General features: G+C 45.6%; 16 protein-coding genes across 16 annotated transcripts; 10 read left to right on the top strand and 6 right to left on the bottom strand.

The window, feature by feature from the left end:
• Positions 1-47: 47 nt before the first annotated feature.
• VTP01DRAFT_2416 (uncharacterized protein) lies at positions 48-665 on the top strand (the record flags this gene model as incomplete). Its single annotated transcript, XM_069380875.1, has 2 exons — positions 48-317; positions 387-665. 2 exons carry the CDS (start codon positions 48-50, stop codon positions 663-665), a joined length of 549 nt encoding a protein of 182 aa, XP_069237192.1.
• A 779-nt stretch (positions 666-1,444) lies between these two features.
• Positions 1,445-6,196, top strand: VTP01DRAFT_2415 (uncharacterized protein; the record flags this gene model as incomplete). Its single annotated transcript, XM_069380874.1, has 15 exons — positions 1,445-1,558; positions 1,619-2,092; positions 2,147-2,800; positions 2,857-3,127; positions 3,190-3,283; positions 3,343-3,661; positions 3,717-3,830; positions 3,893-4,006; positions 4,057-4,221; positions 4,282-4,623; positions 4,679-4,812; positions 4,867-5,212; positions 5,269-5,505; positions 5,568-5,876; positions 5,942-6,196. The coding sequence occupies 15 exons, from the start codon at positions 1,445-1,447 to the stop codon at positions 6,194-6,196; spliced, it is 3,942 nt and encodes a 1,313-aa protein (XP_069237191.1).
• Positions 6,197-6,783: 587 nt separating this feature from the next.
• VTP01DRAFT_2414 (uncharacterized protein) lies at positions 6,784-7,730 on the top strand (the record flags this gene model as incomplete). The annotated part of the gene is made up of 5 exons (XM_069380873.1): positions 6,784-6,944; positions 6,998-7,128; positions 7,200-7,277; positions 7,341-7,441; positions 7,497-7,730. 5 exons carry the CDS (start codon positions 6,784-6,786, stop codon positions 7,728-7,730), a joined length of 705 nt encoding a protein of 234 aa, XP_069237190.1.
• A 198-nt stretch (positions 7,731-7,928) lies between these two features.
• On the top strand, positions 7,929-8,396 carry VTP01DRAFT_2413 (uncharacterized protein; the record flags this gene model as incomplete). The annotated part of the gene is made up of 1 exon (XM_069380872.1): positions 7,929-8,396. The coding sequence occupies one exon, from the start codon at positions 7,929-7,931 to the stop codon at positions 8,394-8,396; it is 468 nt and encodes a 155-aa protein (XP_069237189.1).
• Positions 8,397-8,536: 140 nt separating this feature from the next.
• Positions 8,537-9,141, bottom strand: VTP01DRAFT_2412 (uncharacterized protein; the record flags this gene model as incomplete). Its single annotated transcript, XM_069380871.1, has 2 exons — positions 8,537-8,682; positions 8,754-9,141. The coding sequence occupies 2 exons, from the start codon at positions 9,139-9,141 to the stop codon at positions 8,537-8,539; spliced, it is 534 nt and encodes a 177-aa protein (XP_069237188.1).
• Positions 9,142-9,238: 97 nt separating this feature from the next.
• On the top strand, positions 9,239-10,426 carry VTP01DRAFT_2411 (uncharacterized protein; the record flags this gene model as incomplete). Its single annotated transcript, XM_069380870.1, has 6 exons — positions 9,239-9,349; positions 9,420-9,555; positions 9,619-9,876; positions 9,937-10,160; positions 10,223-10,312; positions 10,382-10,426. 6 exons carry the CDS (start codon positions 9,239-9,241, stop codon positions 10,424-10,426), a joined length of 864 nt encoding a protein of 287 aa, XP_069237187.1.
• Positions 10,427-10,460: 34 nt separating this feature from the next.
• On the bottom strand, positions 10,461-11,115 carry VTP01DRAFT_2410 (uncharacterized protein; the record flags this gene model as incomplete). The annotated part of the gene is made up of 2 exons (XM_069380869.1): positions 10,461-10,760; positions 10,831-11,115. 2 exons carry the CDS (start codon positions 11,113-11,115, stop codon positions 10,461-10,463), a joined length of 585 nt encoding a protein of 194 aa, XP_069237186.1.
• Positions 11,116-11,407: 292 nt separating this feature from the next.
• Positions 11,408-12,148, top strand: VTP01DRAFT_2409 (uncharacterized protein; the record flags this gene model as incomplete). The annotated part of the gene is made up of 3 exons (XM_069380867.1): positions 11,408-11,650; positions 11,714-12,061; positions 12,134-12,148. 3 exons carry the CDS (start codon positions 11,408-11,410, stop codon positions 12,146-12,148), a joined length of 606 nt encoding a protein of 201 aa, XP_069237185.1.
• Positions 12,149-12,343: 195 nt separating this feature from the next.
• VTP01DRAFT_2408 (uncharacterized protein) lies at positions 12,344-13,408 on the bottom strand (the record flags this gene model as incomplete). The annotated part of the gene is made up of 5 exons (XM_069380866.1): positions 12,344-12,367; positions 12,427-12,528; positions 12,595-12,744; positions 12,811-12,965; positions 13,075-13,408. The coding sequence occupies 5 exons, from the start codon at positions 13,406-13,408 to the stop codon at positions 12,344-12,346; spliced, it is 765 nt and encodes a 254-aa protein (XP_069237184.1).
• Positions 13,409-13,977: 569 nt separating this feature from the next.
• On the bottom strand, positions 13,978-15,542 carry VTP01DRAFT_2407 (uncharacterized protein; the record flags this gene model as incomplete). The annotated part of the gene is made up of 5 exons (XM_069380865.1): positions 13,978-14,003; positions 14,067-14,471; positions 14,537-15,045; positions 15,120-15,333; positions 15,377-15,542. The coding sequence occupies 5 exons, from the start codon at positions 15,540-15,542 to the stop codon at positions 13,978-13,980; spliced, it is 1,320 nt and encodes a 439-aa protein (XP_069237183.1).
• A 904-nt stretch (positions 15,543-16,446) lies between these two features.
• VTP01DRAFT_2406 (uncharacterized protein) lies at positions 16,447-17,499 on the top strand (the record flags this gene model as incomplete). Its single annotated transcript, XM_069380864.1, has 2 exons — positions 16,447-16,642; positions 16,721-17,499. 2 exons carry the CDS (start codon positions 16,447-16,449, stop codon positions 17,497-17,499), a joined length of 975 nt encoding a protein of 324 aa, XP_069237182.1.
• A 1,162-nt stretch (positions 17,500-18,661) lies between these two features.
• On the top strand, positions 18,662-20,523 carry VTP01DRAFT_2405 (uncharacterized protein; the record flags this gene model as incomplete). The annotated part of the gene is made up of 3 exons (XM_069380863.1): positions 18,662-18,718; positions 18,784-19,122; positions 19,330-20,523. 3 exons carry the CDS (start codon positions 18,662-18,664, stop codon positions 20,521-20,523), a joined length of 1,590 nt encoding a protein of 529 aa, XP_069237181.1.
• A 510-nt stretch (positions 20,524-21,033) lies between these two features.
• VTP01DRAFT_2404 (uncharacterized protein) lies at positions 21,034-21,828 on the top strand (the record flags this gene model as incomplete). Its single annotated transcript, XM_069380862.1, has 1 exon — positions 21,034-21,828. One exon carries the CDS (start codon positions 21,034-21,036, stop codon positions 21,826-21,828), a length of 795 nt encoding a protein of 264 aa, XP_069237180.1.
• A 368-nt stretch (positions 21,829-22,196) lies between these two features.
• VTP01DRAFT_2403 (uncharacterized protein) lies at positions 22,197-23,104 on the bottom strand (the record flags this gene model as incomplete). Its single annotated transcript, XM_069380861.1, has 2 exons — positions 22,197-22,748; positions 22,814-23,104. 2 exons carry the CDS (start codon positions 23,102-23,104, stop codon positions 22,197-22,199), a joined length of 843 nt encoding a protein of 280 aa, XP_069237179.1.
• Positions 23,105-23,648: 544 nt separating this feature from the next.
• Positions 23,649-24,789, top strand: VTP01DRAFT_2402 (uncharacterized protein; the record flags this gene model as incomplete). The annotated part of the gene is made up of 2 exons (XM_069380860.1): positions 23,649-23,928; positions 24,002-24,789. The coding sequence occupies 2 exons, from the start codon at positions 23,649-23,651 to the stop codon at positions 24,787-24,789; spliced, it is 1,068 nt and encodes a 355-aa protein (XP_069237178.1).
• Positions 24,790-24,822: 33 nt separating this feature from the next.
• On the bottom strand, positions 24,823-25,640 carry VTP01DRAFT_2401 (uncharacterized protein; the record flags this gene model as incomplete). The annotated part of the gene is made up of 3 exons (XM_069380859.1): positions 24,823-25,148; positions 25,241-25,333; positions 25,463-25,640. The coding sequence occupies 3 exons, from the start codon at positions 25,638-25,640 to the stop codon at positions 24,823-24,825; spliced, it is 597 nt and encodes a 198-aa protein (XP_069237177.1).
• Positions 25,641-26,705: the final 1,065 nt, after the last annotated feature.

The following is a 26,705-nucleotide window of genomic DNA, read 5'->3' as shown; positions in this document are numbered from 1 at the left end:
GGCATCAAAAAAATATGTTGGATGTCGTCCCATTTTGCTTTAGCGACATGCTGCCAGCATTGAGACAGTCCTTTGGTCAAGCACAAGCTATACGCCTATACAGCACTGCTAAGCCAGACAATCCGATCCCGACATGGAACGACTATTTCAAGCTTCGCAAGAAGCGTAGAATGTACGAGATCGCTCTTAGTGTGCCTAGCGCAATTGCACCGGCGTTCGGTTCTTTGTCGTACTTTGCACAAATGCAAGTAGATCCCTTCACAACTATTCTGGGCATGGATCCAGTTATGGCTGCTGCCCTCGCGACTGTTGGAGCTGTAAGTAGGATGGAAGGTACAGAAAAGAATTAAGTTACATTTCTAACGCTTTCTTTTCATTTCGCATAGGGCGTTGCTGGTTTCCTCGTTGGCCCAGCCATCGGCAATGTTGTATTTAAGGCCATGAACAGAAAGTCTATTCCAGCAATGGAAGTTCGAGACAAAGCCTTTTACGAGCACATTAAGAAGAACCGCGCTGACGCCAGACTCAACAGTATCCGTAACCCTGTGCCTGATTACTACGGTGAAAAGATTCAGTCCGTTGCTGGATATCGATCCTGGCTCAGAAAGCAGCGTGAACACTATAGAAAGGGTGTCTTTGGTGGAAGCGCAGACAATCTAGACTAAGCGTGCCTGGGTGCCCGCGATCCATAATTCACATTCCCTCAATACAATACAATTCACCACCCCCTTCTGCACATACGAACATATACAAGAGCGACAATAAAAATCCTGGCGTTGTAATTCACCGATCAACTCCTCTCAGTGCGTAGCAAGGAGCGCAAATTTGTCGAAGATGGTCCTTCTCTCAGGATCGTCAGTAGCTTGCAAACATGTAAGCGCACATCTCCAGATGAAAATACTTCAACGATGCGCATATGAATTATCAATTCGTTACGAGCTTCCAGATAAAAAGAGAGGTAATTAGAAACCGACAAACACTGATGTAGATTATGCGGACGAGAAGACAGGCCCGAAAAACCGTCTCGACAAACTTAAATGCACGTACCCCTAGGAACTGTGGAATATATATTGCAGCATTCCAAAGGGACGCATTCTCCTAAATTACTAGACCTTCTGCCTCTGTCTATGAACTGTACAAGACCTTTTACGGTCTGTGTTACTCGTGGCATCAGATCGTCGGCTTTAACGAAAAGTTTGTGTTACTTACATATGATCCTGGAGTTTGTTAATACGTAGAATGCTATGTAACAGCAAAGCCAGTGAAAACGCCATGGTTTACGCGTCAACTACAATTCAGATTTACGTACACTCAAGCTCAACTGTACATGCAATGTTATTGGAGGCAGCTGTGGCCGAGGGCAGCAGAATCGCGCGTTCGGAGCCAAAAAGGAAATGTGGACGGATCCATGATTTGCGCACTGTGTCGTCCCTTTTCCATTTCAATGACAGTTTCTGACGAAGGAAGCGACTTTGAGTACAACAATAATGATTCCGGATCTGATTTCGTTGATTCCGGTGACGAGTCAGACTTCGAGCCGCAGCCTCCAACTAAGAAGGTGAGCGTTCCTGAACCTAGATCATGATTCGAAATTTTTGACTTAGCAATGATCAAATAGACAAAAACGAACAGCGTAGCTGCAATACCTAAAAAAGACACGGAACCCAACCAAGCGAAAGCGGCTTCTACTAGCAGAGCTAGAAAGACGCCTGCAAAGAAAGGAAACACTGCCAAAAGTGGCACGCTTGATGCATTCTTGAAAGATACCTCACAATCGAGCAGCGAAAATAAGGAGAATGAATCGGACATGGAGATGGACCAAGACGAAGAGCAGAGTGCAAAGACCGTCAAATCGGCAGCGCGTTCAGGAGACTACGAGCGCCGTACCATCGAAGAAATTTATAAAAAGAAAACTCAACTGGAGCATATCTTGTTACGTCCGGATACCTACATTGGTTCAACTGAAGCTGAGGAACAAGAACTCTGGGTATTTGATAGTGAAGAAGAAATTATCAAAAAGAAGAAGATTCGATACGTTCCTGGCTTGTACAAGATCGTCGATGAAATTCTCGTGAATGCAGCTGATAACAAGGCAAGTAAACTTATAATATGTTCTCTATGGCTTATATGGCTAAGTGCTTTATAGATACGTGATCCTTCCATGAACACTATCAAAGTTGTCATTGATCGCTCGCAAAACTTGATTTCGATTTATAACAATGGTCGTGGTATTCCGGTTACCGTACATAAGGAAGAGCAAGTCTATGTTCCAGAGCTCATTTTCGGACACCTGTTGACATCGTCCAACTATGATGACAACGAAAAGAAGGTTACTGGCGGTCGTAATGGTTATGGTGCCAAACTTTGCAATATCTTCAGCACTGAGTTCATCGTCGAAACTGCTGATAAGGAGCGCAAACTCAAGTACAGACAGGTCTTCAAAAACAACATGTCATCAAAGTCGGCACCCAAGGTCACCGCGAACAGCAAAGGAGAAGAATTCACGCGTATTACCTTTAAACCTGATCTGCAAAAATTCAACATGACTGAGCTCGACGAAGACTTTGAATCATTGATCAAAAAGCGCGTGTATGATTTGGCGGGCTGCGTTGAAGGCGTCAATGTATACCTTAATGGAACAAAGATTCCAATCAAAGGTTTCCAGAAATACGTGGACATGTATACCAAGTCGATGCCTATCCGAAATGCGGAAGGAAAGAAACCTATCATCCATGACGCCCAAGGAAGGACAGAGCGCTGGCAAGTCAGCTTTGCAGTGAGCGATGGACAATTCCAACAGGTGCGTAAAACAAGGTATTCATGTACGCAGATATGATATTCAGATAGAATTTTTAGGTCAGTTTCGTAAACTCGATTTGTACTGCAAAGGGTGGCACGCACGTCAACCACGTGGCAGAGCAAATTGTCAAGGCTGTCATATCCCAGGTTCAAAAGCAGAGCAAGAATCAATCTATCAGGCCTTTCCAGATCAAAAATCATATGTGCTTGTTTATCAACTGTCTCATCGAAAACCCTTCGTTTGACTCGCAGACGAAGGAGAATATGACCCTCCGTCAGAGTGCATTCGGTTCTTCTTACAAGATGAGCGAAAAGTTTGCTAAAGATGGTGCGTCCAGTCTTATATTTGGTTTAGGAATACCTTCCTTACTCGTCATGTCACTTTTATAGTCGCCAAATCCGGTATCATTGATAGCATCGTAAATTGGATCAAGATCAGGGAAGATCAGCAAATGACAAAGGCAGATAGTGGCAAAATATCCAGGTACTTATTTTACGAAGGTACCTCAAGATTAGCAACTTCTAATACTGTTAAATATCTAGACGGCTTAACATTCCAAAGTTGGACGATGCCAATTTGGCAGGTCGCAAACCGTTCAACAAGAAGTGCACCTTGATCTTGACTGAAGGTGACTCTGCAAAGAACTTGGTCCTTAGTGGTCTTTCGGTCGTCGGCAGAGATTACTATGGTGTATTCCCTCTCCGAGGAAAGATGTTGAACGTGCGCGACGCGCCAAACGCCCAGATTATGAACAACCAAGAAATTTCAAACATCAAGCAGATCCTCGGCTTGAAACACGGTCATACCTATGATTCCGTGGACGATCTTCGCTATGGAAAACTGATGATTATGACTGATCAGGTAAATATGTTGCAGTATCCTGTATTTGAAATATATCACTGAAGATGAAATGTAGGATCAAGATGGATCTCACATCAAAGGTCTCATTATTAATTTCATTGATCACATGTTCCCATCCTTGTTGGATATCCCTGGCTTTTTACTCGAATTCATTACACCAATTATTCGAGTGAGTTTAGATATGCAAATCTTTCTGATATGTGCACTGATTCCAACGTGCTTTTGCAACAGTGCACACACAAGCGTACCGGAGAGGAAAAGGCGTTCTTTACAATCCCAGAGTATATTCAATGGGCTTCTCAGCATAACGACCATCACAAGCAATGGACAGTCAAGTACTTTAAGGTTCGTATGGCTATCACTATCCCGTCGCATGCATCTAACGACGGAATCAGGGCCTGGGTACATCAGACAAGAAAGACGCTCGTAAATACTTTGGAGATCTCGGTACCCATATGAAAGAATTCCAGACTGCAGATAGCCGCGACAGAGAGTTGATCAATATGGCTTTTAACAAGAAGAAGGTCGCAGCTCGTAAGGAGTGGCTCCTGGATTATTCGGTAAGTAAATGGGGATTATTATCAAAATAAACTTCGTTCTATTAACAGATAATTGCATAGGCTGAAACATTCATCGACCACAAAGTTGACAAAATCAAGATTGAGGATTTCGTCAACAGAGAGCTTATGCTCTTTAGTATGGGTGATAACATTCGAAGTATTCCCTCTATGGTTGATGGCTTCAAGCCTGGTCAGCGAAAAGTGTTGTATGGTTCCATCAAGCGTCCACGAAACACTGAAATCAAGGTTGCCCAATTGGCAAACTACGTAGCCGGCGCTACTCAATACCATCACGGTGAAGCCAGCGTAGCAGCAACTATTATTGGCATGGCTCAAGACTTTGTGGGCAGTAATAACATTAATCTGCTCGAACCTGCTGGTCAATTTGGTAGTCGACATGAAGTATGTATCCCATTTGGCTTTCTGGCAATGTATCTTGTACTAACATTCCTTGCAGGGTGGCAAAGCAGCAGCAAGTCCTCGTTATCTGTTTACACGCCTTACCTCCATAGCACGAGTCTTATTCCACCCAGATGATGACAATATTCTTGACTACCAAATTGAAGAAGGCAAGGTCATTGAACCCAAATGGTAAGCAGAGCACCATTTCTATATTTGCAAAAATGCTGAGAATTTGTGTCATAGGTACATGCCTGTTCTCCCGATGGTTCTTGTAAATGGTGCAGACGGTATTGGTACCGGTTACAGCACCAGTATTCCCAATTACAATCCTAAGGATATCATTGACAATTTGATACGCATGATGGACGGACAGGATCCTATACCTATGAAACCCTGGTTCCGAGGCTTTAAGGGAGAAATCTTGCCGCACAGCACTGGTCGTTACACCGTGAACGGTATCGCGCAAGTAACCGATGATCAAGACGTGAAGGTCACCGAACTGCCCGTCAGACTATGGACTGAAACTTTCACTGACCATCTGAATACCCTACGAGAACCCAAGGACAAGAAACCAGAGTTCACGATTACGGTAATAAATATTCTTACTTACGTTTTCATGGGCACCGAGCTAACTCGTTATTGTAGGACTACAGAAACAACTCGACTGACAGCGAGGTTGAGTTCACCATTAACCTAGAAGAGGACAGTCTGAACAAAGCACAGGAGATGGGGCTCTTGAAGGCCTTCAAAATCACATCGACCATTGCTACTACAAACTTGGTGTGCTTTGACAAGGATGGAAAGCTCAAAAAATACGAGACACCAGAGGATATTTTGCGAGATTTCTATCCACTGCGTCTAGAATACTATGAAAAGCGAAAGGTAAACCGTGATGGAAACCTTGTGGTGGTAACTTGGCTGACAGGCAAAATTTGTATTTTCAGGCCCATCTGGTTTCCGTCCTCAAGTACGAATATTCTCGACTTGATAACAGGGCTCGCTTTGTTGATCTTGTCGTAAGCGGTCAATTGAAATACGTGAATCGTCCAAAGAAAGACATCATCAAGGATATGGAAAAGTTCAAGCTAGAGAAAATTTATCCTATGAAGAAGAAGAGCGTCCTCGTCACGGAAGAGGATGAAGGGGATGAAAGTAACAACAACTCTTCCAAAACTCAAGAAAGCAATACTCACGAAGGCACTGGCTTTGAATATCTTTTCTCGATGAGCGTGATCAGCTTCTCTCGTGAAATGGTAAGAGCAAAAAGAAAATTCCAAATCTATCCATGACCTTCTTGCTGATATTTTGTTTGCACTAGATTGAAGATCTCAACAAGCAAAAGACAAGCAAGCTACATGAACTGAACACAATCGAAGCCACTACAGCCAAACAATTCTGGAAGAGGGATCTTGAAGCTGTTCTCAAGAAGTGGGAAGAGATCTTAAAGGCTGACGAAGAATTTGCAAAGCATGCGAAACCTTTGCAGCCAAGCAAGGCTGTTAAGCGCAAAAGAACTGTCAAGAAACCGACCAAGAAGAAAATAGTAGACAAGATGGATCTGGACGATGAATAAAGAGAAGAATATACACTTTGTGTTAATGTAATTGCTACAATAAAATCAAAGCAGTGCGTATTGTTATCTGGTAAATGAGAAAAAATAAAATGACTATTTGCATATACTAACGTGAACGACATGAAGATTAAAGCAACTGAAAATATTCTCTCAAGTTGCATGTAGTATAGCGTGTCTCCTTGGAAGAATCGACAACTATCTCATCACTCTGAAAGGACTAAACCGACCTTGGCCGTTTGCGTCGGCTATGAGGATTATGACGGCCAAAGCGAGCGGAATCCTGAAATACATACGCGGTAATAGACGTAAATCCATTTAGCTTGATGTAAAAATTTTGTCCACGAAGGCAAATTGGATGCAATAAAGAGAGTCAATTGTTCTCAACTGGATAGCACAGGTGGATGACGCCAGATATCTTTCATCAAGGCAACTTAGAAAGAGTTTGCGTCTAGCGTGACACAAGGCTGAAAATCTCACACACACACACACACACACACACACACACACACACACACACACACACAAAAGCTATCGTTCTGAACATATTTGTGGGGTTGTTGCTGTGTAAAGCCAGAAGAGAATCAACAATGCCTACATTGCGGAATCCTATCGTCGTTCAGCCTACAGAGAAACACACAGCTACGGTCATTTGGTTGCATGGGCTAGGCGATTCCGGCCTGGGCTGGCTGTTTCTGGCTGAAGCCTTGGCTGCACAGTTTCCACACGTAAAATGGGTTTTTCCGAACGCGTAAGCATCATATCTATTTTCGAGCGACATTGTATACTAAGCCATTGTATCAGGCCCATGAAAGCAATTACTGCAAACGATAATGTAAAAATGCCGGCGTGGTTCGATATCCTCGGATTTGCTAAGGGTGACTATGAAAAAAGCAGCGTGGATGAAGCCGGCATGCTGGAATCGGTTGAAATGGGTACGCCATCGTTCGTATGTATATAGAATGTAGATAACGAGTGAAATTAATTTCGATCATCTACATAACAGTAAACCAGCTAATACTCAAAGAAAGCGAGACGGACGGCATTCCTACAGACAGGATCCTGCTTGGTGGATTTTCTCAAGGTACATAATAGTACTTTGATTCTTGCTGATGGTAGCTCTGCGTCTAAAACTTTAAATGCAAAGGTTGCGTCATAGCTTTGCTTACAGGATGGTCTTCAAAGATCAAGCTCGCTGGTGTCATTGGATGCAGCGGATGGCTTGCTCTTGACAAGCGACTTTTCAAGGTAACGATTTAGTTGCAATCGAGAGAGTGCAAATTGATTGATTAATTACTTGCAGATCGTTTCTGATACAAATAAATCAACGCCGTTCCTGCTGTGCCACGGTCAGCAGGATCCCGTGGTAAAACATTCTTACGGACAGGCTTCCGCCAAGTTCCTAAACAAGGTCGGATACAATGCCACATTCAAGTCGTACCCGGATCTCGGCCATGCATCGGAACCTAGAGAAATTGCCGACATTGCAGAGTTTATCAAGCAGTGTCTTCCTCCTCAACTCAAGAGTCAGTTGTAGACTAGCCTCCCCGTACAGTATTTATATTTACCATGTAACAATAATAGTAGAATCATGCATTCGGCAGCTTGACACATTGTGCAACGTTCATGTCGAGCCCGAAACATACACACTCACTCACACTCAATTTATGCTTTTTGAGAGCTATTGTTTGTCTTTTATTTTCTTCTTCTTCTCGTTTCTTTTTCGGTTTGTGGCATGGATGACAGCACTGCGAATATTAGCACAACCTTTCCGAAACATCACCTGCAATGGCTCGCTATATTGATACCAGTTGTTGGCGTATTATGGGTCTACCTGTGTCTCCGCGTCCGAGACGCACGGCGGGAAAGTGTCAAAGATTACGATGTGGAACGACGCTACGTGACACCGTACTATTATCAAGAACAGCAGCAGCAGCGTCTATCACCCACGCAGCCGCTCATGGGGTTTACGGAGCCATTGCCTGGTGGTCCACACGTTCACTCTTGGAACAACAGCTCGGTTGCTTTGCAAAAATTCTATCAACAGCAACTGCGACGTGAGGTCCGGCGCGCTCGGCGAGCGAGGAAGAAGAAGCAGCAAAGAAAAGTGCGAGCACCTCCGCCCGCGTATCTTGGAGCCACGGCTGCGTCGCCACCTCCACCGCCGTACGAAGATGTTGTGCGAGAGACGAGGTCGCCTTGAATTTGTTTTTTTAAATCTATGAAGAGAAAGAGAGATGGGGGGGGGAGCTGGGATGCCTTAATGCAAAAAAAAACCAAGCGTGTAATATTTATATTGCTGGAGAAATGTACGTGTATAAATGCAATCGTAACTTTTCTACATTAAACAGCCGGTGCGCCAGCATCGGTTAATGCTTGATGTCCCAAATCTACAGTAACGCCATCTCGTTCTCTTGTTACGGTGAACTCTACAGTGTGCCACTCTTGACCGCGTCTGATCGACGAAAACCGGACTCTGCCTCGCTCTCCTGTATAACATTATCAGGTTTATCAGGTTTATACATCTCCTGTTCGCCAACTTTTATCCAACGAATATTACCATTTTCGCCAGCAACGTCAAAGGCAATAGCGACTTTGCCTTTCAAGTGGTTTACGGTGCCGGTAATCCATGGCCACTTGTCTGCATAATCTATCTTGTCGCCCAGCAACTGGGTCACTCGAGGATCATATCGTACCATGAACAGCGTGCCCGTCACCACGCTGCTTGAAAGCCGCTGGTAGTTGAGCGCAGTAGCAAGACCTCCGATCCACAGTGCACCACCGGCCACTGCGCCTCCAATGTACAATTTCTTTCGCGACTTGGTCGACGGCGCGTCTGGGAGTTTGCGATCGACAACGCGTGTTGTTGCTGTGCTGTAGTGCTGCTGGTGGTGCAACAAGCATCGTCGTGCGTACCCGAGAATGCTGCGTCGTGCGGACCGAAACATATTGTTGACAAGGTGTCTGAGCTGGAGGACGAGCGAGCGAGCGGAACAAGGCCTGCTGTATGTCTGTGTGTACGTTTGTGTGTCACTCTTTGGGAAAATGTTTCGATTCAGTCAGTCATGTCGAGTACTTGCTATTGCTGCTGCGAGAACTGCTAAGCGGCCCATCGCTTGCCGTCAGTATGCATCTGTTGCGCGTCCTGCTGTCAAGGTAAACGATCGACTAAGAAAGAAGAAGAAAGCTTAAAGTAGAAGACTGAAAGCTGTGACGTGGGGGAAAGCTGCATAACTCCAAGTTTGCCGCGTTCGCTGTAAGCGCTGTTTTGGCAGGCACTGCGTACTATGCGTGGCAAATGAACCATCCAGTTATGGCCGAGGCTGCTGCTGCAGCAACAGCGTACGAGGGAACAGTGGAAGGTACAGGAAAAGGAAAAATAGACAATATTTTTTCTTAACTTGACTCATGCTGACCATTTGCAGAACCGCATACCAAGCTAGCGTTTCCTGTGTATTTGCAGACGGGCTCGGAATGGACACGGCTTGTTGGTCTGGGCGTTCGCCAAGTTAGCTTCCTGAACTTGAATGTGTATGTGGTTGGTTTGTACATGAAGAGTCAAGATATCGGTGCTGTACGCCAGCTTAAAGGTTTTGAGAAATTCAACAAATCCGAGTTTCTGGCCAAAGAAGATCTCGCTCTCGAGCTGCTCAAGCAACCAGTCGATGTCTCTATTCGTATAGGTATTATGCACAGCCATTATTGTTCTTGTATTCGCTGAATTTAACGTATCAAGTATTCAGTTCCGGTTCGTTCCACAAACACGCAGCATTTACGAGACGGCTTTACACGATCACTGCTGCAACGCATGCATAACCAGTCCGAGGACATGACTGAAGAGCAGGAACGCGAGATTATGAAAGCTATCCAAGAATTCAAGAGTAATTTCCCTTCTGCGAAGGTTAAGAAAGGCGCAGAGTTTGTATTCACAAAGAACCGTGATGGCTATCTCGAAATGGAGTTTGAGGTATTCAGAAGCGTACTAACGTCTCAGAATCCCGTTACGATTATTGACACATTATTTCCCAGGGAAAGCAAATGGGCACCGTAAAGAACACTTGGTTGGCCATCAATTTCTTCATGGGGTATCTCAATCCAACTCAACCAGCAAGTGAATACGTAAGTTCCCTCCTCCTTTGCAACAATCATCCGACCGTCGCTATTGATCATCAAACATTCTGTATACAGGCAAGACAAAGCATTGCAGATGGGTTCCAAGAGTTGTTCAAGTAAAGAGATATTCGGTATACAAAAGAAAGAAGATGCATTACAGCTCAATTTCCTTGATGCCATCCTTGGAAATAACCTTGACCATAAACTTTGGCAAATTTACAATGAAACGAGTCTTGAGTTCCTGAATACATTTGCGTAGCAAATCCTTGGCCTCTTCCAAATCCATATCTGGGTAATGGTAACGATCCATCAACGATGTACAAAAGTAAGCACCGTATCCCTGTGCTCCGTAAGGTAAAGATGCCATGGCACCCAAGTAATCGATCCAGAATAACTCGGGTTTGTCCTGCTTTGTGTCATATCCTCCAATCAACATATTGACGGCATATGGGTGCTAAATGTATAATTGTTCAGTTATTATCATTGCTGGATACATATACACTCCTTCTTGTCGTCCACGTTACCCGGCTTCGCAGTGAATCAGCAAGCTCTCGTCGTGTGAATGTGGCAGCTGCCTTGGGACTGAGGTCGATGCCGTTGCGAATCTTGTAGAGCTTGATGTTACGTTGGATATATTCTGCAAAGTTGACTGTGTCGCCTGGCTCGCCCGAGAACATCATTACTGTGTGGTCATTCAAGTCGCGAGACTTGTCTTCTGTGCCTTTCATAACAACAATGCTGCGCGCTGAAGTTGTGTCTGCTGCTACGAGCGTAAAGTCCTTGCCAGTGATTCCGAATAAGCACTCCATAATAACAGAGAAAGAAAGAAAGATACACGTATTATCGGCGCGTGTGGCATGCCAGGCGCTTGCGTGTCCTCACAGTAGTCGGAAGTTCAAAATTGCCAGAGATGGAGCCTGGTCAAGCAAACCCCACTTTCAGGATTGGAGAACACCCTCCAGTCCGAAGAAGAGTTCCCTCTCTTTCGTTAATTGAATGTAAGTTGATTAGATGCATGAGAATGGCGAGGAGGATACGAGAAGCTAGATGATGGATGAACGTCAAAATCGACCGTGACGCTGACGGATGGATTCGGCGTAGATGTCTGCCCAAGTCGACGAGAAGCCCGTGGAGCAAAAGCCTGTCTCTGTTGAGGAAGTTCCTGAAGAGACCCCCGCCGCCACCACCACCACCACCACTGAACAGCAACCCGAGCCCGAAGCCGCCCCTGCTGTCGAAACCCCTCAGTCTCGCGGCGAAAAGAAGGCTCGCAAAGCCATCCTCAGTCTTGGCTTGAAGCATGTCCCCGGCATCACCCGCGTTACCTTCACGCGTGCCCGCGGCGTACGTTTCAATGGAAATGCCAACGTTGAACCATACGTATATACTGACAACATTCGCATATAGATTGTCTTCGCTATTGGCAGACCCGAAGTTTACAAGAGCAGCAATTCGGACACCTACATTGTCTTTGGCGAAGTCCAGGTTGAAGACATGCGTGCCCGCGCTCAGGCCGCCGCCGCCCAGCAGCTCGCCGCCGAAGCCGCGGCTAAGGCTGAAGAGACCGAGGCAAACGCTCCTTCCACCGTTGCCGCTGAGGCCGCTCCCGAGGAGGAGGACGACGGCGAGGAAGTTGACGCCACTGGTGTTGAGGAGAAGGATATCGAGTTGGTCGTCACCCAGGCTAACGTTTCCCGCAACAAGGCCATCAAGGCTTTGAAGAACAACAACAACGACATTGTCAACGCCATCATGGTAAGAAGAAGAACAAGAGCAGAAGTGTTAAAGTATCTTTAATATTAACGGCTGCTGCGTTTGTTCCTGCAGGAACTGACTATGTAAAAAGACAAAAACAAAATTGACGGTCGATGATTCACAACGCAATGTTTTAACGAAACAACCCAAAAAAAGTTTGAATACTATAAACAACCGCCATGTTTTGACCTCAGCATGCTTTCTTGGTATCAACGTTTCTTTTTGTGTGTACTGGCTTTTGAGAAGGGGAATCGAGAATTAGGTGTTCGAGCGCTACTGCTGCTACTTGTACAATCGTATTTCGAGCTGTGTTTTTACATGCGTAAGAACATAGTCGCCGAGAGAGCGGGTGTAATTTGACTTACAAAAAGGAAAGCTGACCGCACCGGATCTGCGATGAAAGCGCCATGCGGTTGATACACCTGGGTATTTTGCTGATCAATGTAATGCCTGAGATGTCTGATCGTCTATTATTCAATGCGGGTTACTACTCGATGAAACACCGTGCTCGGATATCAGCAACTGAAAATTACCCGTTGGTAATGTGTTGTAACCAACATTGGCCATATGTACAACGTCAAGCATTCCATGATATTGTCAAACATATTGTTAGATAGCTTTTCGGCTCGCAACATGGTATCGTTGATGTGTTCTATGGTCGCCACAAAGTCCTGCTCGCTTATCTAGGGAACGGCATTGTAAATAAATACGGAAAGGTTCTTAGGCCAATGTCTTGTTCTTGCACTAACCCGACCGTCGAGTTCCTTTGGGTATTCTGTGCTGAATCTCGTCACCCCGTCACCAAGGCTGTAATCTCGTTCTATGCGAATGATTCTATGCAGCATTCGGTTGTCGGAATGAAACTCCATGACATTGTGAGGGTTTGCCGGCAAGGTAGATCCGCCTGGGGGAAGGTAAGCAAAAGGAGAAGAGGAAGTAAGAAAAAGAGAAAAGAAAGTAATAATAAGGTTACTGGGAGGTGCGGGGGGATGGGCAGCTAGCTATCTACCTACCTGTTATATTAGTTGCAGCAGCTTTTTTCTCGCAGATTATGTCGGGTCGATTTTCGATTTTATGCGAGTGGTGCTGTTGCCCAGGAGGAGGCATTAGCTCCAGGGGGATGCTTCCAAGAGAACGTGCTTTGCGATGCCGTATGTTGTTTGTCGTTGCTGTTGTTGCGCTCGAGTAGCCGCTGATGATGCTAGAAGTCGAGTACCGCCGCATGTATCCATTTTTCTTGTTGATCATGCCTCCAAATGGATGCTTGTAGAATAAACAGCTATCAGTGTATCTGTGATAAAATATGCCGAGTGAACTCTTGACATCGTCAGTCTCTGCAACTGTCATTGTTTTTTGGCAAGCAACCAAATCAAAAAGGGAAAAAAAGAGAAGAAGAGAAAATGTTCAACCTTTTTCTCCTCTTGAAATGCCTCGCTTTTTCCATGCATCTCCAGAATGCATTCGTGCAACCTCGAGCTGTGAGACCAAAATCTAAGAGCTTCCACGGCCATGGACCTCAATTGTTTGCTACGTTTTGTCCAAATGAAAAGTAACAAAGTTGCATAATCATATCACAGACTGGTATGTCCCAATTGCGAGATTGAAGGCTTGCAGCAGCTATCTGATTTGGGTTGCTCAACATTGCGCCTTTACCACGTGGCATGTAACTTTAAGCGACAAGAGCCCAGCAGCAGCACTCCTGTGGAACGAACCTCTCAGAAATTTGGTGATTGCAGCAAGACAGTCACTGGGATTCTAATTAACTACAAGACCCTTTCTGTATTTAGGCTATGGACAAGATTGGTAATGACCCGCAAAGTTTCTAGCAGAGAGACACATGCATTGTTTATTTGTGTTTGCAAGTCAGTGACTATGGATACATCTGCAAAGGAAGACCAGCTCCGTAAGATAGCATTTTAGCAATTGGATCCCTTTACCGATTCTATCCATAAAATATAAGTGGCGGCTCTTGAGATTTGCAATCGTAATTTGAATATGTACTTACCAGTTCTTATTTTGTAAACTTCATTGAGGAGTTCTCCATTCTTGGAATCCTCGTCCACTGACCAGACCATGATACCGCCCAATCCTTTGCAGGCTGCATACTTGACTTTGACAGCAATAGATTGAGGATCGTCGTACGATATGAAAGTCTTGTTAGATGGATTAAAAAGCCAAGGAGTTTGAGTGGTATTGTCCCAGCGACGGATCCAAGGAGATGCAGCTGTTGTAGGCGTCTTGAGAATGCCTTGGGATCTCAGGTTTCCGTAGCGCCAAATTCCAGATAGACCGCCGGGATCCTTGCTGCAGTGTGGGTCTTGCCAGTATGCATCGTTAGAGTCACCCTTTGGCGGTTTTGATTGGACTTGGGGCTGGTACTGGTTCGTTTTTGTCATATCAACAGTGACAGCTATTCGGAAACACACGATGAATATTGAAAATAAAAAGATTTGATGCGAGAGTTATCATACTTACTGGTGGAGCGACCGTAAAATGGAATACCAGGGCAAATCTTTTCATATGGCATACCAGCTTCCTTCCAGTTTTCGATGGCAGAAACGAAACTGTCAGCATCACCGTGTCCAGGTTCAAAGTTGAAAGGAGAGTTCGGTCCAGAAGTGGTGTTCCATGCGCCATTGATATCATACGTCATGATGTTGACCCGATCAAATACTTTTGCAAACTCGGATACATCCTTCATGTTACCGGAGGGAGTAATGAATGTACGAACGTGCACTGCAGCTGTAAGTTCCTTCTTGCCACCTTCCTTGGACGCACCATCCAGAGCTTCTCGAAGTTCTTGGAGCATTGTGAGGAAGTTCTTGGTATCATCCTTTTCATTGACGACATTGCATCCGGCTTGATTGTCTGAACTGGCAGGATACTCCCAATCGATATCGATACCATCAATGCCATACTTGTTTATTTGGTCGGTACACCACTTTATAAAGGTCTTGCGCGATGACGCGTCGGCGGCCATTGCACTTGGGAAAAAGAAATCATCATTTCGTCGGCTTTGGGAATATAAAAAGTGCCATATGTACATTGTAACCTTTACCTAAAGTTGATCGATCCACTCCAACCGCCGACCGAGATGAGTACCTTTGCGTTCTTGGCATGTGCCGCCTTGACCAGTTCAGGAAGTTGGGTTTCCACTTGCTGCGGATCGGTCCATTCCGGAGTGCTACCTTTGATGAGAATTGCGAACGCGTAATTGATATGCGTGTACTTTGAGAAATCAATGTTGCTAACTGGCCATTTTTGGTACAACCCTGCGATTTACAGACAAGTGTTAACATATATATAGGAGCCTACCAAGCGAACGATGATGATACTTGCAGTTGGGGAAGTATCCCACAATAACCTTGCCGTCACTTTTGCCAGAAGAGCCACCAGTGGAGTTTGATGATGGAACAGCTTGAGAGCTGCACACGGCTGCCAGAGCCAGCAGGAAGCAGGTAATGAACGGCAGGAGACGCATCTAAGACTTCAGTGTACGTACAGAAGAAAAAAGACGAGGAAGGGACTTTGGAAAGAGTTCCGCTTTTTATACTGAAACTGTCGCTTACGACAGACGCTTGATTTTGTCCGCGTAATTGGATGACGGAACCTGATCTCCGGATTCAGGGGAAGGAAACAATGATTATCTCATTACTGCAATATTTGTGAATACATATCGCAAAGAATGCGATGGTCACAAGGAAAACTTCATTACTTAAAGTTATTGTCTCCTTTCACAAGACTGTTCCTTTAAAATGACGCCTGAATAATAAGACTCATTGCATAACATTGTATGCCCATATTATCATCGCATACAGAGAGATGCGGTTTGTTTGTGGATCTACTATGGCTTCCTAAAGATGTTGCCAATGGAATTCATATCATACATATGCATTGTAATGAAGGATATATCCAAATTGAGTGCAAGTGAGTACTTCTATAATGCATTAGCGGTGAGAAAATCAGCCATGGAGGACATCATTTCTTGAGTGGGAATCCACAGAACTCGGTTAAGCGATTTTCGTTTTATTCTACCGCGTATAGGTGCAGAATGTGTTGATATCAATAGGGAGCGAAACTGTATTTTTTATAAAACTTTAAACAGTACAAGGAGTTTGCTCGTACCCAAACTAATTGAACTTGAGTGTGCGATGTAAAGTATGGAAACCATTGCAAAGGCAGGATTGGGATGCTTGTCAGAGTTTGTGAACAAAAAGGTTGTCACGAACGAATACCTTGATAAGGTATATCTACGTTTATCGCTACGCAGACCGAGCGAATTATACATAGAGATACCAGCCAAGTGCTCTGGATCAACCGCCAACAGCTGAGTCCCACTATATTCAACTTTCTCAGGCTTGCTTGGGTGGCGTTCTCTTTTTACCATGAGCACCACGATCAGCGAATCTACTTACACCAGCGCCAGCAACTTCCTCCAGGAACAGGTTCCGGAAGACTTTAAGAATGTGCGGCTAGGCATCATTTGTGGATCAGGCCTCGGTGGTCTGGTGGATACTATAGAGCAATCGACAAAGATCGAATTTCAATACAGCCAGATTCCCGGTTTCGTGACAAGCACAGGTAAAGGACGGGGTACCTCGACATGGATAGTGAGGCAGAGAGACGATTGAGAGACTTACAGCAGCTGGCTATTCATAGTTGCGGGCCATTCTGGCAAGCTAGTATTTGGATACCTGGGCGAATCACGCACGCCCACTGTTTTTATGGTTGGCCGGTTCCACCTTTACGAAGGACACTCTGTGCAAGAATGCACTTTCCCTGTTCGTGTCATGAAATTACTCGGCGTCGAAGTGCTGGTGGTAACCAATGCTTGCGGCGCACTCACAGACAAGCTTAAAGTTGGCGATATCATGGTTATCAACGATCACTTGTCTCTCGCTGCCATGACGGGCCTCAACCCGCTCCGTGGACCCAACATTGACATGTTTGGACCTCGATTCCCTCCCGTCTCGGACGCATACACCTATTCCCTAAGAAAGCTGGCATTCCGCGCCGCATTTGAAGCAGGCATCAAGGTAGATGATATTCAAGAAGGAGTCTATGCATACGTCTCTGGTCCTTCCTACGAAAGTCGCACAGAAGCCCGTGTCTTGGCCATGATGGGAGCAGACGTTGTTGGCATGTCAACGGTCCCCGAGGTAATCGTTGCACGGCATGCAGGTATCAAGGTCCTTGGCCTGAGCTTGATCACAAATCCAGTCGTCACTGCTCGAGGAAAGGATGCCAAGAAAGAGGTCATGACCGAGTTGGGCATAAAGACTGTCGTGGATGCTGAGATTGATACAGAACTCATAAAAGCCGACCATCAAGAAGTACTGGAAGCCAGCGCAAAGCGAGCTGACGATATGCAGAGGATGGTCAAGATATTTGCAGACTTGTTGAACAAGGAAACAAACGGCGCCGTAAAGGCTAATTAAAACACCAATAAATCTGCAACCTTATTTTTTGTTTTTCTTGTTGACAGAACAACCACCACAAAGTCCGGTCGCCTGTTGCTACGTTTACTTTTACTGTAGACGGTCAGCGGAGTAGTCTATCACTACAGAGCCAGCATTGGCGGTACTCAAAGGGGATTACATCCAGAATGCATAAGCTCAGGGGCATCTCAGCCGAGGTCAATTATTTGCATAGAATGCAATGTCAGAAAACTAGAAGCTACACTGTCTTGACAGAAAATCTTGCGTGTTAGAATGTCTTGCTGCATGGTACTGCACCGGGTCCACTAGCCCCTACATTGACGCTGCCGACGACAATGGATCTTGATAATGCATGAAATATTCGCAATATTTAGATCAAGCACGTGTAGTATTTATCACTCTGCAGATGCAGCCATTATGCAGATGGGAAGAACAACGTGCTAGAAAATCAGAAGAAATGTAAATTGTTCATCTTGACAACTGACGTGCATAATGGAGTTTGGGGGTGGTGCAAACTTCACATTTGCTCACGTTACAAATCACAGTGGTAAATCCTGACGAATCATATAACTCTCAATCAAGCCTGTGTGTGCATTGTATACCGAAAGCGTGTGAAATTGTTCTTTTGCCGCGCTCAGCATTGATGATATGTACTATGTAAAGGCTTACCGGGCAAAGTGATATCACGGCACAGTTCCGGTTCGTATTTGCATCGGCATGGATCGTCGTCTCGACGTTTAGGACCGGGCCTGTTGGAAACTCCTCGGGAAATCGATACAGTAACAAGAACAAGAAGTGCCAAGAATGTAAGAAAGCAGACAGAAAGCATTTCTGCGATGGGTCGACGATTGCAAGATGGTAATATTGTCTCTATCGGACATTGTATTTGCAAAGAATTATTCTCATCATCATCGCAGAAAGGATTGTCGTCATGAGAATGCATTGAGGGGTGGGGGCTCGATCGCCGTCGGGCCAACATTTATAGTTAGCATCCTTTCCCGTGCGCACTCTTTTTTATAGGTTTGTGTTCACCGGCCAACAACAACGCCTTGCCTTTTTTTTCTCTCTTTTCATCTCTTTTTTCTCTTCTGTAAAAACCCCACACTGTTTTACCTCCTTTTGCGTCCAGTAGCGATAATCACACAACAGAGTCGACGTACACATGCTTATACTAAAGTTCAACACCTTGTCAGCCCAAGATTTGTTCGCCATTGAACGTGTAAGTTTGTTGCTTGAAGGGCTGTAAGGAACCCGATTGTTTACGCCATGCTACATAACGGTCAGCGACTCTTTCGATGGCTGGACGCTCAAGGAACATGTGGAATCGATGCTGACTTTAACGTCTTGGACTATGGTCGCACGGATTTGTACGGTCACCTGCTCGGCATCTTTGCGAAACTCGATATTTTCAAAGCTATTGGTGCAACTCCTTCGCAGATGCTCGATTTCTTTATCGACGTAGACGCTACTTATTTAAATGCTCCTTATCATTCATTCTATCACGCTGTCGACATTGTGACCGTCTTGTATTATATCCTTACAGAACTGGCAGCTGATCACTACCTATCCGAGATGGATGTTGCTTCATTGATGATTGCAGCGTTGTGCCACGATGCTGGACATGTAAGTTTCTGTTTTTTTCTTATTGTATTTGTGCGTGAGAGTTTGTGTGCGTTTGTTTGCGGGAAGGGACACAAATAAGGAGTCAAGTTTATTCCCTTCAGACAAGGGAGGCGCGAGCACTTGCCGAGGCAGAAAAAGGAGTACAAATTGCCATATAGGGCGTTGCGCTTTGCCACTGGCGATATTGACCTAAACTTTATCACATAGCCGGGCTACAACAACTTGTATCAAGTCAATTTCAAGACAGATCTCGCTACCCGCTATGGAAATACTTCAACCCTAGAAGCATACTCTGTGGATATTACGCGCAACCTGCTAAGGCGGCATGGACTGATGAAAAATCTGGACTCAGCTACAGAGGAGCGCGTCTTGGCTACCATTGAAAACTTGATTCTATCTACCGATATGGTATACCACTATGAACTTCAAGAACAGCTTGGAGCTTTGGAAGACACGCTCGCCAATGACGATGCAAGTGACTGGTACGATGCATACGATGCAGATATCAGTGACACAGACAGTCTGTACTTTTCATCTGCGGACGATGACTCGTCTATATCAACATCTAACGCAACAACCAGCTGCGAAATGTGCGATGACACGACGCTGCTTCTTAAGCAAGAACAGCGCCGGAGTCTCTGTCGGATTTTGCTTCACGCAGCAGATATAAGCAACACTGTGCGTCCCTGGGCCATCTCGAAGCAGTGGTCGGATCTTATCGTGCAAGAGTTCTTCCAACAGGGCGACGCAGAGCGACAGGCTGGTCTGGATATATCGCCTGGAATGGACCGAAGTCAGTCGACGCAGCCAAACATCAGTCTCAAATTTGGTGACTTTGTCGTCAAGCCATACTTTGAAGCACTTGCAGCTGTCCTACCTGCAGCCCAGTCGTTCCTGAGGACGTTGGCGGAGAATCGAAGTGAATGGGAGCGTCTCAAGGACTGCCCAGAAGCGGCATCACCACCGCCTCCTCCTGCGCACGAGCGCCAGTTCCCTGCTAGTCTACTTCCTGCTCAGCCAGTGTTAAACCCAGCGGGCCGACGAGTTAGCGTAGCAGCAGGCATGGTTGTAATTCCAGACCATCGAATATCCCGTCGCTCAAAGCAAAAAGGTTCCAAAATAAGAAGACAACTTGGATCTAGGAGCGCCAGCCACTCTGGACTGCCGAGAATCTCCCTGCCAGAGAGTAACATAAACGAAACTGTATCCTTTGCGCATCGCCGCCAAAGCGAACAGACATATAGCTTTTACGGAGCTCCGTATTGTATATCACCTACTCTCTTGAGACCTGTGGCATTTGATTCGCCCTCGTCTGGTTCGCTAACTGTATACGACCAGGATAAATACGTACATGCATCGCCGCCGCCGCCGCCACGACGAAGCCAGCCTCGCGTTGCCTGATATTCAACAACTCGCTTCCATACCACGAATAGCCCGCCCCGCCCCTAACCGCCATGTAACCCAGTTAGTTGTATCTGCATGCTGTTTTCTCATTTTCTTTTGTGTACAAGTCACTTTCCCTTTTTCTTCTGTGTATCATAATGCTATTTTCACATCACAATATACGCTGCACATATCCATATTGTCAGATCAGTACTCCCTAAACGTTTGCAGGCTGATCATCGTCAGCAACGTGCACGTTCTAATGACCAAAAACGGTGCCAAACCTGTTTGGTTTGGAAGTCTGAGTGTCAATGGGGAGCAAACGGATGCGTAATAGGATTGGGTAGATGTTGTGCAACAACAAACAGATTGACCTTTTTCGCCATGGACTCGTCCACATGGCCAACCTCTTGTCCCTCCAAATTTTTTATTTTTTTTTTTCTTTTTCTTCTTTCTCTTCTTTTTCTCTTTCTCACCAGGCCGGTGGTCTCGTCTGTCTTCCATACATCATCTTTTTCATTGCTCGACATGGAGGAACCCACACTCGAATCCGTGCTGTGCAACAGGACAACTGATTTGTTTCGAGATTTCGTGGCGTTCCTGCAGCAAACATTCTGCACTGAGAACTTGTATTTCTGGCTCGCTGTTCAACAATACATAGAGGACTGCCGCCAACTTGGTCATACGTCAGCAGAAGATGCACCGCTTCTGCAGCATAGTCTGAGCTCACGTGTGATAGTGAGCAACAACAAGTCGTTTGACTTTTCAGTTAGCGACAGCGGCGTGTTATCTCCCAAGGAAAATGACACTTTTGGGATGCTCCAGGAAAACTGTCTCGGTATCATCCGCAACCACATTCGACCCAATTCGCCGCAGGAGATCAACATTCCTTGCGATATGAGGCAAGCGATCCTGCAGCGTGTAAACGACGGATGTTTCCATCCAGCCATCTTTGCGCCCGCCTCTGAAGCCGTCGTTGAGCTGATGCGGGCGAATGCCTTTATCCCCTGGATGACAGACAGACCCCTTCGCGACAGAAGGACCCTGCCATGCTCCTTATCGCTTCCTAATCATCTCAACTATCTGACATCTTCCTCCTGCTCCAGCGTCCACTCTGAACCGCTTTCTAACCCACCACCGTCACCTGTCAAACGACACCAGCTGTTGCTTCGACGTGTTAAGAAATCATTGGGTCTCATACCTAAGCAACATCATCAACAACAGCAAAACCAGCAGGTATCCGTGTCCGCACCTAGCACCCCACGCACTTCTGATGAAAGCACGCGAAGTGTCTGGCCGCCGTTCAAAAAGATGCAACGGTGATGAATATACCCTATGTAAACTTTGCCTTCCCAAATCAAGAACATCGCACGCATATATAACATATACTTTTTAAACGGCAAAACCGATCCGATACATCAAGACACCTCTCCTTTCCCCACCCTCACCCCTTTTCAAAGCACATCGCACCAACCATCATCACCATCTAGACGAATCTTGCCCGTTGCATTCCATATCCCTCTTTTTCATTTGTACAATAACGCATATCTCGTTTTTTTCCTGGCATATTTACTATATAAATATAACGTTTTTATGCATACAAAAAAGGGCTTAGACCCTGTGTTGTGTATATGAAGAAGCAAGAATGTACAATGAAAGCAAAAAATGGCGCAAGAATTTTTCGGGGTGGGCTAGAACCATCCACCTAGTTTTCCGGATTCGTCGAGGTTGTGCGAGAGTTCACTTAATCCTGGCTGTTCGTCCAAGTCGTCAAACCAAGTCTCCCTTCCATCACGGTCATCATCGTCGTCTGCAAAGTACATCAATGTAAATATTCTATTGAGATCATGGACGGTTCGCGAGGGTGTCTTGACAGGAAAATCAAGCGACAAGTTCCTGCCTCGAAACAGGTCTTGCTGCGGAGGGCGGAAATTGCTAGCTTGAGGTTCATAGTAGATATTGTATGGGGATTGGGCGACATCAATGTGATCGGATATGAATAGTGCCAGCAGCCGGACAGCCGTCTCAAACGATTCCAACGTCGAGTAGTTGAGTTCGTGGAAAAAGATCTTCAGGATGTAATCGGTTGTGTTTGGTAAAGGTTCGCGGTATAGATAGATTTTCGCTTTGCTCTCGCTCTGGATCTTTGCAAGCGGGCATCGTTCCTGCTCCTCGTCATCCTCTTGCAGCAGTAACCGCACTAGCTCAGCAGGCACCAGGAAATGTAACCCAAAGTCGAACGACTGCTGCCCAAGTTATTAGTACTTGGTTACACCACACTGCCATGTAATATTTCCCTCCCACTTGCCTGCACCACTGACGTACTGAATGCTCGGTACATTCGTATCAGTGCCTCGCGACATGCTCCCGCCGTGTTTGTCGGCCGGCCAAAGACGAACATTAATCGTGCTTCAATCTCTTCCCCCTGTGGCTTCAGGAGGATTCTGACATTGTGAATGTCTTGGATCTGCTGGTGCGTGTGCCCCTTTGTGCCCAATAGGACTCCTACTCGCGTTGGAGGCACCAGTGCTCGTAGAATGATCGGCTTTTGATTCTCGTCATCTTTTAACAAAAAGTTTTCAAACTTGGCCAAATTCATGACCTTTCTGGAATGGGGAACAACTCGGGATGGCGATGACAAACAAAAGCGCAAGATCAAATAATAATTTGCGCCAAGTGTTTCAGTCCATTAAGATTATTCATTGAACGTTCTACATACAAATCATCGATTGTATGCATCGCTGTTTGCCATGTAGAATGGCACTTGGTTGGTAAACGCACGATACATTGTGTAGTTTTGTTTGCGTTAGAAACTTATTTTGGTTTCAATGCGCATGCCATCTAAGCAAACACTGTGGCTGCAAGAATCGATCAAGGCACATGTACTAGTATCCGACATTGTTAGGAAGGATACATAGTCTTTCTTCACAGCGTAGCGTAAGTTGTCCAAGCATATGAATTCATTTACGTTGCCGCACAGACCCTAAAGATGTGCCTGAAACCGGAAAATCGCATCAAAAAAAAGATCCAAGGTGAGTCACAGCCTCTATCGACCAAGCGCAGACTGGGTATTTTCAGGCCGCTCCGATAGAAAAACTTGCTGTTCCTCGTCCTCCTCCTCCTACACTTTGTTCGCATTCGCTATGGCACCAACAAAGAAGGTCGGCATTCTCGGCGCTACCGGCACCGTCGGTCAACGATTCATTTTGCTTCTTGCAGACCACCCGGTCTTTACCATTCATGCTCTCGGTGCTTCTTCCCGATCAGCTGGAAAGCCATATCAGGAAGCTGTCAAGTGGAAGCAGAGCAAGCCGATTCCTTCCAATGTCGAAAACATGATTGTCAAAGCTTGCGTTGCCGAAGAATTCAAAGAATGTGACGTTGTCTTCTCCGGTCTCGACTCTGACGTCGCCGGCGATATTGGCAAGTAACAGAATCTTTTTGGTACTGCAAAGTATGGGTCAAGCTGACTAGATATTTGTTCCAACAATGACAGAAATGGCATTTTTGAAGGCCAACTTGGTTGTCTTTTCCAACGCAAAGAACTATCGTCGCGAACCCACCGTCCCTCTCATTGTTCCTACTGTCAACACCAGCCACTTTGATCTCGTCCCTCACCAGCGCTCCGTATACGGCCAATCGAAAGGCTTCCTCATCACCAATGCTAACTGCTCCACAACCGGCCTTGTTGTCCCGTTGAAGGCCCTCCAGGATGCATTTGGCCCCATGACTCACATTATCGTTCACACCCAGCAGGCTATCTCTGGTGCCGGATACCCAGGTGTACCCAGTTTGGATATTCTGGACAACATTGTACCTTACATTTCCGGAGAGGAAGAGAAGATGGAATGGGAGATTTGCAAGATTCTTGGTGGATCCGATGGTAAGCAATTTTTGCCATTGACCGAAACCACTGTCTCTGCTACCTGCACTCGAGTACCTGTGCTCGATGGCCACCTGGAGTCTGTATCCGTTAAATTTGCCAACGGCGCACCCTCGATTGAAGAAGTCTACCGCGTTTTGGACGAATATACCTGCGAAGCGCAGACACTGAAGTGCCACTCTGCACCCAAAAAGGCCATCTTGATCAACAAGGCTGCTGACCGTCCTCAACCACGACTGGATCGTGATTTGCAAAAGGGCCAAACAGTTACCGTCGGTCGCGTGCGTCCATGCCCCGTTTTGGATATCAAGTTCACTTTGCTCATTCACAACACCGTCCTGGGTGCCGCAGGCAGCTCCGTGCTCAACGCTGAAGTTGCTGTAGCCAAGGGCCTTTTGTAGAATGTATAAAAAAATTTTATTATTCTTTCTTTCTCATTGTTGTCTTTTACGCCCGTGATACACGAACCACAACATATTGGTCTCATTTTGCTTGCATTCCTCCGCACATTCATTGATGAAGCGCTTGTATCCATCAAGCTCCTTGATGTTTTCGTCAAACTGGGCAACTCGACTGTGCAGCGCCTCGGAGGCCTGTGCAAAGTCGTCCCAGAATAGTTTGCCCATCTTGCCGTGGTTCATTGGAAACGGATATACTTTGCATGTCAGTTGCTCTAGTTCCTGAGTAGGTTCCAAATACTTTTTGCCCAATTCCTCCCCAATCTTCATGCTGATGGCTCTCGCAGTGCATATCTTGTTCACTGGCCTTGTTATTAGAAAATATACGATGCGTGATGTTTTTCTTCTTCGTATGTATACAAACTCATATTCGTCAAATGGCGCGTTTTCGTACCATGGTTCTGGAAATCTGTATCACTCTCTGGAAACTTGTGTAAGCATCGGTGCTGCCCGAGCTCGTAATGTAATGTATGTACCTCTACGAATTCTATCCATCCACCCGGTTTAAGGACTCACAACAATTCGTTGAGTGTCTATAGCTGCGCGATTAGCAATACTACTTTTACTCGAACAATAAGATCACAATGTGCTATGCATACATTTTTCCAATCGTCACCGGTCAGTCCAAAGATTAAGAGTCGTTGATAAATAAAGTCAAAGTGACTGTCAGGGAACGGTATCTTTTCTACAATGTTGGCGGTTTGGAATATGCAATTTTGAGGCTTGATACTTTCGGGAAACACGGCTGAAGCGTCGGCACCGTAAAACTTGGAATGTGGATACCTTTCAGCCATATCTAAAGATCAAGTCCCTGGACCTAACAAAACCAAATTCATCAATATGTCAATAAGACCGTTACTTTGTGTAGAGACATTTAACGCATCCAGAATCCAGTACATTTATTCCCTTTTTCGAGCTCCTCTTGGATCGGCGGATGGAAGTTCCTACACAGAATTGCTAAGGATCATACGCGCGTGCTAGATTACTCAAACCATGTATCATACCCGCCCATAATATGCGAAATAATCCAATGCTGCTGGTGTATCCGGTCAACCTCTATTCGTATGGCTTTCGTAAGATATGCTTCAAGCACTGGCAATAATGTAGATAATTATACCTTCCATCGTCGTTTGGCAGTATATACGCTACGTTCTCGACATTGTGAAACCGCCTTCCACTTTCACACTGATACGCGCTTCCGCTGCTGCCGCCACTGCCATTACCGCTCGCGGTCGTGCGTGAAGCGGACACGTTGCTGCTTGTTGATACAGTATACGCCATCTTGCTGTTTCTCTTTCTCCGTGCTTGTAGTCGCTTCGATTTTATCTGCAGTTTAGAAAGAGGAGACAAGAAAAAAACCCATAACCAGGGCCAGTGGCAAAGAAAATAGGAAGAGAAGAAAAAAGACAGAAAAAAGGGTAGAATAATTCTTGTGTCTTCTATAGCAGTCAGGTGGTGCCTACTATAGCAACAAAAAAAATGCGGAGTAATATATACTCTGCGCGTGGTCCCTTCAGCGATCTCTGTCACAAGTACTACTGTCACTCAAGAAAGTGAGATGTACGAACCTATCGCGCATCTCTCTGTCCACGTTCTCGATATTTCATCTGTCGGTCTCCTTGAATATATATCATTCACTGCAGTTACTGCTGCTGATGCTTCCTGTTATTGATTTCAGAACAGCCACCATGCAGCTTTTTCCAGGTAGAGACATTGTAATTTGCCGAGCTTTATTGGCCATCATTGGATCGTCGCAGCGGCATTTGAATTGACATCCGCGGCACGCTGATGTCCGTGCACGTCGGCATTGCTGAAGGTGAACGTAAGATCGTCGTACAGAGATGCGACGACTACGTACC

Source organism: Rhizomucor pusillus (genome assembly GCF_041956525.1).
Source record: "Rhizomucor pusillus strain CBS 183.67 unplaced genomic scaffold VTP01scaffold_13, whole genome shotgun sequence".
NCBI lineage: Eukaryota > Fungi > Mucoromycota > Mucoromycetes > Mucorales > Lichtheimiaceae > Rhizomucor > Rhizomucor pusillus.
This window is presented reverse-complemented; position numbering and strand designations above follow the sequence as displayed.